The following is an 18,387-nucleotide window of genomic DNA, read 5'->3' on the forward strand; positions in this document are numbered from 1 at the left end:
AGGTTATAGGAGAAAGTGAGGACTGCAGATGTTGGAGATCAGAGCTGAAAATGTGTTGCTGGAAAAGCACAGCAGGTCAGGCAGCATCAAAGGAGCAGGAAAATCGACGTTTCGGGCATGAGCCCTTCTTCAGGAATGTTTCGATTTCGAAACGTCGATTCTCCTGCTCCTTGGATGCTGCCTGACCTGCTGCGCTTTTCCAGCAACACATTTTCAACACCAGGTTATAGTCCAACAAATTTAATTGGAAGCACTAACTTCCGAAGGGCCGCACATTCATCAGGTGGTGGTGGAGTAGCTTGTGCTGGTATTAAGGGATATGAGCTATAGGCATGTATATGGAGTTGTGCCAGAGATCAACCATGATCATATTGAATGGTGGAACAGGGCCAATGGGCTGAATGGCCTATGGGCCAAGCCAGAACCGGCGTGTGCACGAGGACCGCGCGTGCGCACTGGCGGTTAGCTGATGCAATTCTGACCCCCGAGATGGGCGGGGTTAATGACGCATATATTGACAGACAGTGAGTGTGACTAATCAGAGTGAAGGGGTCTGTGCAGGACTGGCCAATAGTAACGGTTAGGGGGCGGGGTGTGTCCTGTTGGCGGTGACAGGGAGTCGGCGAGTGAGCAGCGCGGTGCGGCAGCTTCTTTATTTATACCGAGGGAGAGGGGGGAGAAAAATAACAAAAATTAATAATAGCTAACACAAATCCTCGGCTCGATATCGTACATTTGGAGTTTACACAGCCCAGAAAGTCGCCATGTCTGGAGATGAGGTAAGTTTGAAGTTTCACGCTGATGGAGGGAATGCGCCTCGGGCTCGAGTTCGAGCGGCGCCCGTCCTGTGTGAGGCAGCAGCCGGCGTCTGCCGGGCGGAGGGTCGGGGAGGAGCCTGAGGCCTACTGGGCCCCGCCATGCACTCGCACTGAATGGCTTTGAATTTAACTGTTTTACCACATTTAATGGGTGAAGTGAGAGGTAATAACGTCTGGGGCGGAAGTTTACTATCTTTTACGTTGTTCTCTTTTGTTTCTGAGGTTTTGGAATCACAGATTCCCTGCCCCACGTTTCGTCTAAATGCCACAGGCTGTCCCGCTGCAGTGTGCTTCATATTAGACCTGGTCCTTGTCCTAATGTTCTGTAATGTCAAATCCCGATGTATAAGTTCTTGATTTAAATTCAGCAACTGTTGCAGTTAGAGTTACAAACTCTAAATGTTAAATTCTTTTAAATGTTTTAAAGTGAAAGGAACTTTGAGTAGCTTTCAGTTTTCTCAGTTTCCAGAGCTGTAGTCTTATTTTGCAAGAATTTGATTGATTAGGTTAGCTTCCCTACTGTATGGAAACAGGCCCTTCGGACTAACAAGTCCAAACTGATCCCCTGAAGAGTAAAAACAATGACTGCAGATGCTGGAAACCAGATTCTGGATCAGTGGTGCTGGAAGAGCACAGCAATTCAGGCAGCATCCGAGGACAGGCAAAATCGACGTTTCGGGCAAAAGCCCTTCATCAGGGCCTGATGAAGGGCTTTTGCCCGAAACGTCGATTTTGCCTGTCCTCGGATGCTGCCTGAATTGCTGTGCTCTTCCAGCACCACTGATCCAGCCCCTGAAGAGTAACCCACCCAGACCAATTCCCCTACCCTATATTTACCCCAAACTAATGTACCTAACACTAGGGGCAATTTAACATGGCCAGTTCACCTGACTTGCACATCTTTGGACTGTGGGAGGAAACCGGGGCACCCGGAAGAAACCCACGCAGATATGGGGAGAATGTGCAAACTTCACACAGACAGTCGCCTGAGTCAGGAATCAAACCCAGGTCCCTGACGCTGTGAGGCAGGGGTGCTAACCCCTGTGCCGTCTGTAGAAATTCTGACTCATCCGGGATCTGAACCCAGAATCTCTCTCAAGTCTGCAAAGTTGAAGACCCAAAGCAAGAATCATACCTCTAGACCAACAAGCCACACTGCATCACTTGAGTGATGCATAGAGTCGTACAACATGGAAACAGACCCTTTGGCCCAACCTGTTCATGCCAACCAGGTTTCCTAAACTGAACTAGTCTTATTTGGCTGATATCCCTCCAAACATTTCATTCATGCTCAACTGTCTTTTAAATGTTGTACTTGTATTCGCCTCTACCATTTCCTTTAGAAGCTTGTCCCATATATGCACTACTCTGTGTGATAAAGCTCCCCCTCAGGTTCCTTTCAAATCTTTTTGTTTTCCCAGCAGATTTTTAACATTTCGGGTGTAGTAGCAAATTGAGGGGAGGAACCTAGAACAAAAGGTATTGCTAGAGAATTAATACCAGGAAACCAGTGAGATTGTAAGGGCTAAAATGTTTCATGGAATGTAGATGGTCTGCATCTTCAGGTCTTTGTATCTGTGAAAGAAATATTAGTTATAATCTTCCAAATTTTCCTAGAATTTGAAAAGGTCCTAGTAGAATGATACTGCTACCCAAGAAAGGAGGGAGGTGGAACAAAAAGTAACTCCGTTCCATTTTTCTAGCCTTTCCCCAATGTCCTGCAACTTTTATTTTTCCACATTTCAAATCCAGTTCCCCTTTGAAAGCCAGGATTGTTGCTGCCTCTGTCATTTTCTCTGGTAATGCATTCAGATGCAATCACTTTGTGTGAAAGTAATTTTCCTCAAGTTGGCATTCACTAGAAATCAGTGATCTTTGATTGTTGACTGTTCTGAAAATGTGTTGCTGGAAAAGCGCAGCAGATCAGGCAGCATCCAAGGAACAGGAGAATCGACGTTTTGGGCATAAACCCTGGGTTTATGCCCGAAACGTCGATTCTCCTGTTTCTTGGATGCTGCCTGACCTGCTGCGCTTTTCCAGCAACACATTTTCAGCTCTGATCTCCAGCATCTGCAGTCCTCATTTTCTCCTTGTTGACTGTTCTGCCAATGGCAACATTTGACATCTAGTACTTGATACTCAAATTTCCTCCCAACTGAACATTAATAAGAGTGATTCTGGATTAGTGGTGCTGGAAGAGCACAGCAGTACGGGCAGCATCCAAGGAGCAGTAAAATCGATGTTTCGGGCAAAAGCCCTTCATCAGGAATAAAGGCAGAGAGCCTAAGGTGTGGAGAGATAAGGTAGAGGAGGGTGGGGGTGGAGAGAAAGTAGCATAGAGTACAATAGGTGAGTGGGGGAGGGGATGAAGGTGATAGGTCGGGGTGGGGGGAGGGAGTGGATAGATGGAAAAAAAGATAGGCAGGTAGGACAAGTCATGGGGACAGTGCTGAGCTGGAGGTTTGGAACTAGGGTGAGGTGGGGGAAGGGGAAATGAGGAAACTGTTGAAGTCCACATTGATGCCCTGGGGTTGAACTGTTCCGAGGCGGAAGATGAGGCATTCTTCCTCCAGGCGTCTGGTGGTGAGGGAGCGGCGGTGAAGGAGGCCCAGGACCTCCATGTCCTCGGCAGAGTGGGAGGGGAATTTGAAACGTTGGGCCATAGGGCGGTGTGGTTGATTGCTGCGGGTTTCCAGGAGATGTTCCCTAAAGCGCTCTGCTAGGAAGCGTCCAGTCTCCCCAATATACAGGAAACCGCATCGGGAGCAACGGATACAATAAATGATATTAGTGGATGTGCAGGTAAAACTTTGGATGTGGAAGGCTCCTTTAGGGCCTTGGATGGAGGTGAGGGAGGAGGTGTGGGCGCAGGTTTTGCAGTTTCTGTGGTGCCAGGATGGGAGGGTGGGTTGTAGGGGGGCGTGGACCTGACCAGGTAGTCACGGAGGGAACGGTCTTTGCGGAAGGCGGAAAGGGGTGGGGAGGGAAATATATCCCTGGTGGTGGGGTCTGTTTGGAGGTGGCGGAAATGTCGGCGGATGATTTGGTTTATGCGAAGGGTGGAAGGTGAGCACCAGGGGCGTTCAGTCCTTGTTATGGTTGGACGGATGGGGTCTGAGGGTGGAGGTGCAGGATGTGGACGCGATGCGTTGGAGGGCATCTTTAACCACGTGGGAAGGGAAATTGCGGTCTCTAAAGAAGGAGGCCATCTGGTGTTTTCTGTTGTGGAACTGGTCCTCCTGGAAGCAGATACGGCGGAGGTGGACGAATTGGGAATACGGGATGGCATTTTTGCAAGAGATAGGGTGGGAAGAGGTGTAATCCAGGTAGCTGTGGGAGTGGGTGCGTTTGTAAAAAATGTCAGTGTCAAGTCGGTCATCATTAATGTTGTAAGTTTGCTTGCTGAGCTGGTGGATTTAGTTTTCAGACGTCTTTGTCACCATGCTAGGTAACATCATGAGTGAGCCTTCGGTGAAAAACAGCAGCGCTTCACCAGAGGCTCACTGATGTTACCGAACATGATGGTGAAACGTCTGAGAACAGATCTACCAGCTCTGAGCAAACTTACAACCTGAACATAAAGAAATTTATTTATAATTGGAAGTGCAGTGGACAGCAAAGAAGGTTACCTCAGATTACAACGGGATCTTGATCAGATGGAGTTTAATTTAGATAAATATGAGGTGCTGCAGTTTGGGAAAGCAAATCTTAGCAGGACTTATATACCTTTTAATGGTAAGGTCCTAGGGAGTGTTGCTGAACAAAGAGACCTTGGAGTGCAGGTTCATAGCTCCTTAAAATTGGAGTTGCAGCTAGATAGAATAGTGAAGGCGGCATTTGGTATGCTTTCCTTTATTGGTCAGAGTATTGAGTACAGGAGTTGGGAGGTCATGTTGCGGCTGTACAGGACATTGGTTCGACCACTGTTGGAATATTGCATGTAATTCTGGTCTCCTTCCTATCGGAAAGATGTTGTGAAACATGAAAGGATTCAGAAAAGATTTACAAGGATGTTACCAGGGTTGGAGGATTTGAGCTATAGGGAGAGGCTGAACAGACTGGGGATGTTTCCTATGGAGCGTCAGAGGCTGAGAAATGACCATATACAGTAGAGGTTTATAAATTGTGAGGGACATGGATAGGATAAATTGACAAAGTCTTTTTCCCTCGGGTGGGAGAGTCCAGAACTAGAGGGCATAGGTTTAAGGTGAGAGGGGAAAGATATGAAAGAGACCTAAGGGACAACCTTTTCACACAGAGGGTGGTACGTGTATGGAATGAGCTGCCAGAGGAAGTGTTGGAGGCTGGTACAATTGCAACATTTAAAGGCATTTGGATGTGTATATGAATAGGAAAGATTTTGGAGGGATATGGGCCGGGTACTGGCAGGTGGGACTGGATTGGGTTGGGATATCTGGTCGGCATGGACACGTTGGATCAAAGGGTCTGTTTCCGTGCTGTGAATTTCAATGACTCTATGCTAAATAAATACAAGTTGATCTGCCTTCTCTTCAAAGTGCAGACATGATCAAACATTGGAGAAGAAATTGAGAAGCTGTTTTTTCACCTAGGTTTTCCTAAACGTCTATAGGTAGATGGTCAGTCCTTCCCATCGATTGGCTGATCAGAATAAACAACTTCAGCTGTTTGAGAGTACAGGTGACATTCAGTCAACCCATGCTTGCAAGCCCCATACCAGAATGTCTACTGTTACATATGATCAATCCTGAATGCTCTAATAGCTACATCAACGGCAGTTGTTCAAGGGATCAGTCGAGTTTGTAACACATTGCTTCAAACAGAAAGTGTAAATGAACCATAGATATATGTAGGGATCGGGATGCTGCAAATAAATGGAATATGTTTAAGCCTTGAGCATCTCTAGAATTGCCCAATGTTTGACGAACCTAATGTGTGAGCCTGAGATTGGCAGAGGCACTACTACAATCAATTTGCCAACTGATGAATGCCCTTTCCTATTACACGAATTATGATTGTTTGAAATTTAGCATTCTTGCATTTGTCCTGATGAGAGTAAGGTGAACAGCTACAGCAACGTCTCTCTTCACCAATAATTCAAGTTCTGTGATACCAGCTGGTGCAGAACATAGAACGTCAGAAACAGTGAAAGCTTTTCATTTCCACCCAATGTCTCTAAATCTGGCTGTATATCTGAAATTATAAGCACTTCTGCGGGGGGTTGTGTAAAAATGGAAGGAAAAGTTTGGACTTCTGGATCTGTAGTTGCCTGTCAGTTTCAGAGAATCATATAATCCCTACAGTGTGGAAACAGGCCATTTGGCCCAACAAATCCACACCTACCCTCTGAAGCATATTCCACCCCTACACTACGTTTGATCCTGACTAATGCATCTAACCGACATATTCCTGAACACTACGGGCAACTTAGCATAGCCCATTCACCTGACCTGCACATCTTTGGATCGTGGGAAGAAACTGGAGCACCCAGAGGCAACCCACGCAGACACGTGGAGAATATGCGAACTCCACACACAGTCGCCTGAGGCTGTAATCGAACCCAGGTCCCTGGCTCCGAGGTGCAGCAGTGCTAACCACTGAGCCAACGTGTTGCCCCACAACTGTGAATTCACTTCCCTCAGGATCAGAAGTGGAGGGCTGTACACCAGACCATTCCAATCTGATTGAAGGTTGCCACATGGGTAAAGTAGTCTCAGCCATCTAGAGGAATGCACAGCACTGTAGGAAGAATATTATGTCTTTTATCGACATCTCCACCAGGGTAAGGTTGACAATCTTCTCTCTGATACCTCACCCACTTTCCACTAAGGCTCATGATCTACTACACTCACTATTGCCTGCAACGTCTTCCCCATTTGCCCTTGCCCATTCCAACTCTCAACACCTCTAACCTTGTATGCTCTCTGCACTGTCTGCTCACTCGCCTGGAAAACTTTGTCACCTGCATCTACAGTAACAGGTGTGTCACCCAGTTTTACTCCTGTAATAACTGCTCTCATTCCAGGAGGGAAAACCCATAATATGGCAAAGAAAAGTCAAGATGGATGATATGCTTCCTATCACTCTGCTCCTCACCTGTTTTGATAGGATACTGAACTGATTGAGTTTTTTGAAGAAGTAACAAAAAGGATTGAGGGCAGAGTGATCGATGTGATCTATATGGATTTCAGTAAGGCGTTTGACAAGGTTCCCCATTGGAGACTAGTTAACAAGGTTATATCTCATGGGATACAGGGAGAACTAACCATTTGGATACAGAAATGGCTCAAAGGTAGAAGACAGAGGGTGGTGGAGGAGGGTTGTTTTTCAGACTGGAAGCCTGTGACCAGTGGAGTGCCACATGGATCGGTGCTGGGTCCTCTACTTTTTGTCACTTGCATAAATGATTTGGATGCAAGCATAAGAGGTACAGTTAGTAAGTTTGTAGATGACATCAAAATTGGAGGTGTAGTGGACAGCGAAGAAGGTTACCTCTGATTACAACAGGATCTGGACCAGATGGGCCAATGGGCTGAGAAGTGGCAGATGGAGTTTAATTCAGATAAATGCGAGGTGCTGCATTTTTGGAAAGCAAATCTTAGTAGGACTAAATGGTAAGGTCCTAGGGAGTGTTGCTGAACAAAGAGATCTTGGAGTGCAGTTTCATTGTTCCTTGAAAGTGGAGTCACGGGTAGATAGGATAGTGAAGAAGGTGTTTGGTATGCTTTCCTTTATTGGTCAGAGTATTGAGTACAAGTGTTGGGAGATCATATTGCGGCTGTACAGGACATTAGTTCGACCACTGTTGGAATATTGCATGTAATTCTGGTTTCCTTCCTTTCAGAAAGACGTTGTGAAACTTGAAAGGGTTCAGAAAAGATCTACAAGGATGTTGCCAGGGTTGGAGGATTTTGAACTATGGGGAGAGGTTGAATAAGCTGAGGCTGTTTTCCCTGGAGCATCAGAGGCTGAGGGGTGACCTTCTTGAGGCTTACAAAATTATGATGGGCATGGATAGGATAAATAGACAAAGTCTTTTCCCTGGGGTGGGGGAGTGCAGAACTAGTGAGATGGGAAAGATATAAAAGAGACCTAAGGTGATATAGGCTAGCACAGTTGCAACATTTGAAAAGGCATTTGGATGGGTATATGACTAGGAAGGGTTTGGAGGGATTTGGGCCAAGTGATGGCTGGTGGGACTAGATTGGGTTGGAATATCTGGCCGGCATGGATGGATTGGACTGAAGGGTCTGTTTCTGTGCTGTATATTTCTATGACTCTATAGCAGACATAGTCATGCAACACGGAAACTGACTCTTTGCTTGCATGGATTAGTTGGACCAATGTTCCCAAACTACACTCGTCCTACCTGCCTGTGCTTGGCCATATCTGTCTAAACCCTTTCTATTCATGAATTTATCCAAATGTCTTTTAAATGTTGTACCTATATCCACCACTTCCTCTGGCTGCTCATTTCACACATGAACCTCTTGTGTTTTGAAAAAAAAAGTTGCCTCCATGTCCCCTTTTAAATCTTTTTCCTCTCACCTTAAAAATATGCCCCCTAATTTTGAACCCCCCTCCAAAACCCCTAAGGGAAAAGACCTTTAGTAGTCACCTTTTTTATGCCCCTCATGATTTTATAAACCTCTATATGACCACCCCACAACCTCCTTGGCTCCAGTGAAAAAAGTCTACCATGCAGAATCTTGTCAAAGACTTTAGTAAAGTCCAAGTAAGCAACATCTGCCATCGTTAGTCTTTTTGGTTACTTACTCAACCAGCTCAAATCCAGTTTGTGAGACTCGATTTCCCCAGCACAAAAGCATATATCAATGTAACTGTTTCCCTAATCGTTCCTTGCCTCTTCAAATGCACATAAATCCTATTTTTCAGAAACCCCTCCAACAACCTACCCACTGATGTCAGACTCTCTGGTCTATAGTTTATAGGGTTTTCCTTAAATATTCCAGAAGCATGTTTTTATTTAACTAAATTATTAATATATCCATCGGCATCTAAATTCCAAATGGAAAATTCTGAACTCCTGCAACAAAAGTTAAGCTGAAGAAGTTTTTTTTTATTTGCACTTGATTTATGTTTAACATTCAGTGGACTTTTCCCTCCTATGTCTTCTAGATCTAAAACCTCATGCTTTGTTCTTCAGGCTCAGGACTGTTTAAGCCAAAGCATTGATTCTCCTGACCTTTTTCTCAGTCCGTCCCGATTTTTCTCCCCTCCCAGTTTTCATCCTAAAGTGCATTGTGAGATTATATGCAATTTGAACCAATTCCAAGTTGGTTTGGACATTGCGGTTGTAGGAGGGGATTAGGGCTTCTGACAAAGTGGAAATGTCACTCGCTAATCAAAACAGAGTACCAGCCTAGTGGTGTGGGAGTGAGGGCTCAAACGCCACCACATGAATAGGTGAAATTTAAATTCATTAAATAAATAGAGTTTGTATCTATTGCTGATTTTGTTGTAAATACTAGATAATGTCTTTAGGGAAGGAAATCTACTTAGTTTGGCCAGCCTGTTTGCTTCAGGTGTAGATAACTGTTGTTAAACAGTATTAATCCGCACTCTGGCAAAGCTACATGGTGGACTGCTGAATATTGGTAGCTTTGAGGTGGGAGGGTGTGCATCTGTTGATTCTGAGCATCGAGGACTGAGGGATGACCTTGCAGAGATTTATAGAATCATGAGGGGCATAAATAGGGTAAATAGACAACGTCTTTCCCGGGTGAGGGAGTCCAAAACTAGAGGGCATAGTTTCAGGGTGAGAGGGGAAAATTTTAAAAGGTACCTAAAAGGGTAACGTTTTCACAGAGGGTAGTGCTTTTATATGGACTGAACTGCCAGAGAAAGTGGCAGAGGTTGGTACAATTACATTTAAAAGGCATCTGGATGGGTATATGACTAGGAAGGGTTGAGAGGGATATGGGCCAAGTGCTGGCAAATGGGACTAGATTAAGTTAAGATATTTGGTCAGCATGGATGAGTTGGACTGAAGGGTGTGGTTCTGTCCTGTACATCTGACTTTATGAAATGACAGTACGGATATAGTCTTCTGAGTCTTGGTGAGCACTTAAAGCTCTGCATTTGCTTTAAATTTATGTGGAGAAAGTGAGGGCTGCAGATGCTGGAGATCAAAGTTGAAACTTTATTGCTGGAACAGCACAGCAGGTCAGGCAGCATCCAGGGAACAGGAGATTCGACGTTTCGGGCACAGGCCCTTCTTCAGGAATGAGCAGAGAGTGTTCAGCAGGAGAAGATAAAAGGTAGGGAGGAGGGACTTGGAGGAGGGGCGTTGGAAATGTGATAGGTGGAAAGAGGTCAAGGTGAGGATGATAGGTCGGAGTAGGATGGAGGCGGAGAGGTCAAGAAGAAGACTGCAGGTCAGGAAGGCGGTGCCGAGCTGGAGGGATCCGGCTGAGACAAGGTGGGGGGAGGGGGGATGAAGAAACTGGTGAAGTCCAAGTTCATCCCCTGCGGTTGGAGGGTTCCCAGTCGGAAGATAAGACGCTCCTCCTCCGACCGTCTGGTTGTTGTGGTTTGGCGGTGGATGAGTCCAATGACCTGCATATCCTCGGTGGAGTGGGAGGGGGAGTTGAAATGCTGTGCTACAGGTTGGTTGGGTTGGTTCGTCCGGGTGGCCCAGAGAAGTGAGCTGGTCCTCACCTACCACCCCACCAATCTCCATGTACAGCGCATCATCCGCCGTCACTTCCGCCACCTCCAAACAGACCCCAGCACCAAGGATATATTTCCCTCCCCTCCCCTATCAGCTTTCCGTAGAGACCACTCCCTCCGCGACTCCCTTGTCAGATCCACACCCCCCACCGACCCAACCTCCACTCCCGGCACCTTCCCTTGCAACCGCAGGAGGTGCAACACTTGCGCCCACACCTCCCCCCTCACTTCTCTCCAAGGCTCCAAAGGAAACTTCCATATCCGCCACAGATTCACCTGCACCTCCACCCACATCATCTACTGCATCCGCTGCAGCCGGTGTGGCCTCCTCTATATTGGGGAGACAGGCCGCCTACTTGCGGAGCGATTCAGAGAGCACCTCTAGGCCACCCGGACGAACCAACCCAACCAACCTGTAGCACAGCATTTCAACTCCCCCTCCCACTCCACCGAGGATATGCAGGTCATTGGACTCATCCACCGCCAAACCACAACAACCTGACGGTCGGAGGAGGAGCGTCATATCTTCTGACTGGGAACCCTCCAACCGCAGGGGATGAACTTGGACTTCACCAGTTTTTCATCCCCCCTCCCCCCACCTTGTCTCAGCCGGATCCCTCCAGCCCGGCACCGCCTTCCTGACCTGCAGTCGTCTTCTTGACCTCTCCGCCTCCATCCTACTCCGACCTATCACCCTCACCTTGACCTCTTTCCACCTATCACATTTCCAACGCCCCTCCTCCAAGTCCCTCCTCCCTACCTTTTATCTTCTCCTGCTGAACACTCTCTGCTCATTCCTGAAGAAGGGCCTGTGCCCGAAACGTCGAATCTCCTGTTCCCTGGATGCTGCCTGACCTGCTGTGCTGTTCCAGCAATAAAGTTTCGACTTTAAATTTATGTGCTGATTTGAATTGATGGTCTTAAGGAGGCTTTTGTAGAATGGTGGCAGTGTCCATTCCACTGGGCAAAGTGGGCTAGGTTCAAGTCCCACCTACTTCAGAGGTGTCAACACAACCTGACAGGTCAGTTTTTATTTAAAACGTGTTGCTTTGATGGCCTTTGACATAGCCTTTTTATTCACTCTTGGATGGCACTGACTGGGCCAACATCGGATGGAGACTCTTGGTTTTATTTCTCTTCAGTTTAATGTTACTTCAAATATTTCATTTAAATTGCAATATTGAAGTATCTTTCTAATATCTCATTCCTTTTTCTGTTTTATTTTGCTAAAAATGACAAATAGTCTGAGCTGAGCACACCCTTTGGTCCAATTCATCCGTGTTGACAAGATAGTCCCATTTGCAAGCACTTGGCCCATATCCGTCCAAACCCTTCCTGTTCATTATACCCATCCAGATGCCTTTTAAATGTTGTAATTGTACCAGCCTCCACCACTTCCCCAGGCAGCTCATTTCACCCTCTACATGAAAAAGTTGCCCCTTAGGCACTTCAATTCAAACAGCAAAGGCAGTAACTGTGCAGATTCACTGCTGTGTCAGACAGCAGTGTAGGTTTCTTTCTCTCTCTGACCATGTGGTCTCTACCTTTTTTTTGTCTTTTTTTTAAAGTGCTGTTGTTTTTGATCTTTTCTTTCCCCATATGTTCCGAAACATGCAACAGCTTATAATATAAAGTTAAAAATCACGCAACACCAGGTTATAGTCCAACAGATTTAATTGGAAGCACACTAGCTTTTGGAGCGACGCTCCTTCATCAGGTGATTGTGGAGGGCTCGATCGTAACACAGAATTTATAGCCTATAAATTCTGTGCTACGATCGAGCCCTCCACAATCACCTGATGAAGGAGCGTCGCTCCGAAAGCTAGTGTGCTTCCAGTTAAACCTGTTGGACTATAACCTGGTGTTGTGTGATTTCTAACTTTGTACACCCCAGTCCAACACCGGCATCTCCGAATCATGGCTTATAATATAGTAATTGCTACTCCTGGAATTCGCGAAAATCACCTCCCAACACCTAAACTACCTCAAAAAAAAACCGCTTTTACAACCACAAGTTTCCCCCCCCCTCCATCTTGGGTAACCTAGAATTCAGTCTCCAAACCCTTTTCAAATTTTGATCTAGTTCTAATCCTTCCATGATATAATTATTTATTTGTCTTTCTTCCAGATCATTCATTGGTATTAACTTAATTGATTCCTTAAATACCCAGTTGTATCAACTGATCTGCAGTTCTCCCAATTTGCCAAGAGTCACTTATCAGCAGTCAGGATGACTTGGTAAAAATGTGATCATGACTTCAACCCATAACAAATCCAGGAAGTCAATTTTTTTTTGTTTTTGTTTCATTTCTGAGCTGTGTGTATACTACTGACAAGACTGACGCATTTTGCCCATGTCTACTTGGCCCTGTGAAGGTGATCATGGGCCTTCTGCATGGTCTGTTGCAGCTTGTGTTCTGATGGTATTTCCACATAATAGAAGGTAGAGTCTGATGGATTTTCACCATAATGAAATAATACCAATGCATATCTAAGTTGGGTTCGTGTGTGCCCTGAAGGGGATTTCCATGTGGTTCTGTTCTTGAGCGCTTCTGAACTTCAGCTCTACTGAAAAAAATCTTGGTGAGTTGGTGTCTTGCATCTTATTAGGTAGGTCACTCCATCATTGGCAATCATTGGAGTTGTATCATAGAATCTCTCCAGTGGGGAAACGGGCCATTCCGCTCAACAAGTCCACACCTACCCTCCAAAGAACATCCCTTCTAGGCCCATTCCCCAACATTTTCTCCTAACTAATGCGCCTCTGATCTCCATATGAACACTATGGGCAGTTTAGCAGAGCCAGTTCACCAACCTTGCACATCTTTGGACTGTGGGAGGAAGCCCATGCAAACATTGGGAGAATGAGCAAACTGCACAAAGACAGTCGCCCAAGGCTGGAATCCAATCCGAGTCCCTGGCACTGTGAGGCAGCAGTGCTAACCACTGAGCCACTGTGCTGCCACTGGCGTGGGTGTGTGGCTGTTTAAGCAATAGATTAACAATGTAGCAAGCGGCTTTGCCCTCCTAGATATTTCACTCTCTTCTAGCAGTTACATGATTTCCCCCTCATTCATTTCCTGTGTGTGACTGTCATATTTTGGCTTACAGCATAGTTGTTGACATTCTGAGGGCTCAAACCTAGCATGCTGCTGCCTAGTTCATGTGTTGCATTTTCAGAAGTCAAAGGGATTTGTGAAGCAGGACATTTTCTTGTAGTCAGTGCAGGCTGTTTTGTTATTAATAGTTTAAATTATTTGACAAATTACAAAATGAATGCTGTGCTACTTCAAAATCAAGCTTTTCAAATATTATGGTGACTTAACCCAGGAGTTCTGATTCTGGAGAGTGTATTTGAATGTCAGTCATGATCTTTGTGGATCGAAATGATATCCATGATGTGGAGGTGCTAGTGTTGGAGTACGATGGACAATGTCAGAAGTCACATGACACCAGATTATAGTCCACCAGATTGTAGTCCAACAGATTTATTTGAAATCACACAAGTCTTTGCAGCACAACCCCTTTCTCAGCTGCAGAGAGATAGCAGGGCACGTGGTCACGGTTTATGGGCGAAAAGGTCAAAAGATCATGCAACTGGTGTGAATGGAGTGTCTGATAATAAAACTCTACATGTGACCAAAAGTGTTAGACCGTGTATAAAGTGTTTGTGCAATATGACAATCGGGCAGAACAATAGGGATATACAAAAGATGACATTTCTGGTCAGACAGTGAATTGTAGGTGTGAAGGTTTGTTCAGAATGTGGCTCCATTTTAACCTAGAATCGGGTTGGTTTTATTTAGAAAGCTGGAATTTATAAGATGCCATATTGACTGTGACTACAAATTGTTTTTTGAACAAAATAGAATGTATCTGCAAATAAGTGTCTTGGATGAAGTGATTTATAGATTTAATATAGATTTATATGTATGTGTATAGGAGTGTGTAATAATTCAAACTGTACAAACTAAGGTAGAGAGATGTGTGTGAGGGAGAAAGAGTGTGTGTGATTTGTGCTTGAGAGAGGACCTGTGTTTGTGAGGGTGTGTGGTATCGCAAAACATAATTTATGCTTTCTTTTCAGTTTGGCTCAAAATATTAGAAGAGAGCAGGGTTTCTAAAGATATTTTTAGTAATGTCCCTAATACTCCCTTATTTTGTGGTCAAAGCATTAAAAACACAGTCCTCTAATATGACTTAAGTTTTTTATGTTAACTGATCACAGCTAACAGAAAACAAAAACATTTTGTGCCAGTCTCCCTGGCATTGCTCACTTCTATATTTTTGCAGCTGCTACATTTGTCCACAAAATTTGAGCAGTTGACTAAAGGTCACTATTTTGGGAATAGTGCTCATTTTGGGTCAAAAACCATGGTTGGAATACTTTTTTTTTTGAGACTCGGCATCATGAAGATCACTTTAATATTTGCACTGGAGTCGAAACAGTGCTTGAGTTTGAAGCTGTCATTTGCTATTCTGATGATCTAGTTGTGAATGAACAGATTGTACTTAAATAGCAATTGAAACTTACAGTCCATTCAAGAAAATAATTCTGGGCTTGTGTGCAAAACTGCAAGTATTTAGTTTTGTTTCTCAGGAGCATATTTTGAGCTAAATTCTATTTCTTGAAGTGAGCAATGGAGAATTGAGAATGTAACTTTTAAATTGTGCTAACCACTATCTGATCCAATGTTTGCTGTTTCCCATGAAAAGATGATTTTCGATCCCACAATGACCAAGAAGAAGAAAAAGAAGAAGAAGCCCTTCATGCTGGAAGAAGATGGGATTGAACAACCGACCGAGGAGACACCAGCGACTGAATCCAAGGAAACTGTCATATCAGAGAACGTGGAGGAGAAGGTTACAGAGGCAGATGAAGAGGACAATAAGAAGAAAGGTACCTTGGTTCTTAACTATATTCAATTTGTTTTGACTGGAATTCCGAGTCATTTTGGGAATTCAGTTTGGGAATTGTGACTTGTATTGATTTAGGAGATGCACAAAGATGACTTGAATCTTGTCTTTTAAGGTTATTTCATTATTGTTCCAAAGTTGTAGTGAGAGGTTTGAGATTTTTCAAGGCATTACACATTCTAAAGAGTCCTTGTTGAGTCCTTTTGGCTTCTTGGACAACTCTAAACACAGTCACCGACCATTTAAACATTGTGGAGGTATTGACCTGCTAAATTTCCTTCCAAATATTTTATCTTTAACGGTTTGGGATAGAACTTCATGTGCTGAATTCCCTTGTGGCTGGAATGATTTGACATGCAGCCAATCAATGTAAAGAAAACACTACTCAGTTGGAGTTTGTACTACAGCTACTGGGCTAAAAAAGCTAAAAGGAGCACATGTGGAAAGCATCACAAGTTAGATTCATATAAAATGCTTTAAAGGGATTTTGAGTCTGCACACTTTGAAGGATGGAAGTGATGAGATCAGGCAATCTCTGGCAATGCACTGTATGATTTCTGTTCTCCCACCCAGGGAGAGAAACTCAGCACTTCTACTGTTTTCCCCTTGTTGTGCAGATGATCATGTTGTGAACAGATACTGAAAAGCACACTGATACACAGATCTCATTTGTTTCGAGTGACGGGTGGTTTCAGCAGAAGACACTTATCCAAACAAAGATCAAGTTTTCTTGAGTCATAATGTCAGGCGGATATTATGATCAGTTGTTTTCTATTCAGATCAGTCAGGCTTTAACTGCTTATCAGCGTTACAATATGTCTTTAATTCTTTCAGCCTCTAATGGCTCGCAATTTTAATGAAAAATAGCTGTTCAGTGCAATTTCCTTGCGGTATAGTCTGCTACTCATTAGTTATCAGGTTAAAATCCTCCTTTCATCTCAATAGAGCTTTTGTTCTGAGATGGTGAATCATGAGCAAAGCTAGTTTTGGGGTTTGTTGTATTTCACGAATATTCCCAAGTCCTTTTGTAGCTGAGCTGACAATCCAGGCAGTTTAAAGATCATTTAAAAGACCAGTACATTCAGGGGATTTGTGATGAAAATCAAATAGTCATAACCAATCTTATTTTCTGCATTCACATTTTGTGCTGTTATGTTTACATACAATATGAAATTATGCAGTGGAGTAATAAATATTTGTAACCTTTATTTAACCCTATTCACCTGGCACACATTCAGCAGCCCAACTCATTGTAAATCTACAGGGGTGGAACAAAACTTGTGTAATAATTGCCTCAGTTTCAACCAAGGAGACCTGCGACATTGCTGCATTTAATATCAGAAAAAAATAAGACCTGAGCTTGGTGATTTTTGTGTGGTATGTGATGGCTTTGTAATAACAACCATACTTGAGCAAATTGACATTGAAAATAAACGGATTCTATGTTGTCCTGGATTGCAAGAAAAAGTGAATATTGTTGTCTGGAATTTGTCCAGTAAGATGAAATTGATGCTATGAATTTACTCTTTGATGCAGCAGGTTACAGTTACAATCACAGATCACAGTATTAGCACCGATTGCAAAGATCGCTCTCTCTCGCATGCGTTCTCTCGTGCAATCTCCTTGGTTTAGTTTTGATGTAATGAGCACATGATACTTGTATCATTTCTGGGAATGGCACAAGTAAATGCACAAATGTTTTTCCATGTGGCTTAGCTCCTGTGATTGGGTTAAATCTTAATTTAACATAATGATAAAAAGATCATTTTAAGAAACATTATTCATAATTTCACATTGAAAAGGCTACTCTGTAAAATCACATAGCACCAGACATTTAAGAAACCACAATGCAACCAGCATAATAATTCCAAAAAAAATTCCTTGTAAATTGCTTATAAAAGTTGTTCTGTTATAACCCATCCAGTTTGTTTTTGTGCTAAGGGTTGTCATCTTGTGACATATGGGAACCTTGGAAGATCTCCTTTATACATAGTCCCTTACAAAGATTGTTCACTATTTCTTTTACCCATATGCATGAATTTGTCTCCTATTTAGATACAGCAGATGATTTAGATGACTTGGACTTCTTCAATCAAAAGAAAAAAAAGAAAAAACCCAAGAAACCTATTGGGATTGACAATGGTGTAAAGGTTAGTGTTGAAAGTAAGCAGGGACTCTGAGAACCTTTGGAATTTGCAAGAACTTTGCCAAGCTTATTCTCTCAAGTCCAAAATTGCAGACTATTGATAACAGTTGAAAAATTATATCTCAAAGGTGCAAATTGTCATAGCAGGAGGAGGCCAATCCTACTCTGCCATTTAATATGATCATGGCAAACGTGCTGACGCCAAACATTGAATTTTTTAGGTTAGATTACAGTGTGGAAACAGGCCCTTCGGCTCAACAAGTCCACACCGACCCGCTGAAGCGCAACTCTCCCATACCCCTACATTTACCCCTTACCTAACACTATGGGCAATTTAGTATGGCCAATTCACCTGACCTGCACATCTTTGAACTGTGGGAGGAAACCAGAGCACCCGGAGGAAACCCACGCAGACTCTGGGAGAACGTGCAAACTCCACACAGTCAGTCGCCTGAGGCAGGAATTGAACCCGGGTCTCTGGCGCTGTGAGGCAGCATTGCTAGCCACTGGGCCACCGTGCCGCCCACGAATGTCAAAAGACTCTCCTGTTAGAAATCTTTCTTGTCTATCTCTTCTAAGCAACCAAAAGCTGCACATTATCCAATTGAAAAATGTTTTTGCATTAATTTTTATTACTTCAAAGAGTTGTATGAATGTGTGAGATAAAACATTTGTCTATCAAATATTGGGTTTCACTTCAATATGACAACTCCAATGAAAATAATATCATAATACAATGGTAAATTCTGCAGATGCTGCCAATCTGAAATAACAAAATGCTGAAAGCACTCAGGATCAGGCAGCACTTGGTCAATCTTCTGTTGATAGGTCATT

At 43.9% G+C, this 18,387-nt stretch overlaps 1 protein-coding gene across 1 annotated transcript in view; it reads left to right on the forward strand.

Moving 5' to 3' along the window:
• The first annotated feature begins 612 nt into the window (after positions 1-612).
• The window catches only part of eif2s2 (eukaryotic translation initiation factor 2, subunit 2 beta), a 43,814-nt gene continuing 26,039 nt past the window's right edge, over positions 613-18,387 (forward strand). The window contains exons 1-3 of the mRNA XM_043710876.2: positions 613-779; positions 15,207-15,390; positions 17,463-17,557. Of these exons, the coding sequence (XP_043566811.1) occupies positions 765-779; positions 15,207-15,390; positions 17,463-17,557 (294 nt within the window). The 5' untranslated portion in view covers positions 613-764. The remainder of the gene's footprint in view (positions 780-15,206; positions 15,391-17,462; positions 17,558-18,387) is intronic.

The sequence above is a fragment of the Chiloscyllium plagiosum genome, unplaced genomic scaffold, assembly GCF_037043375.1.
Source record: "Chiloscyllium plagiosum isolate Xiang-an unplaced genomic scaffold, Cpla_swu_hap1 HiC_scaffold_15, whole genome shotgun sequence".
Lineage (NCBI taxonomy): Eukaryota > Metazoa > Chordata > Chondrichthyes > Orectolobiformes > Hemiscylliidae > Chiloscyllium > Chiloscyllium plagiosum.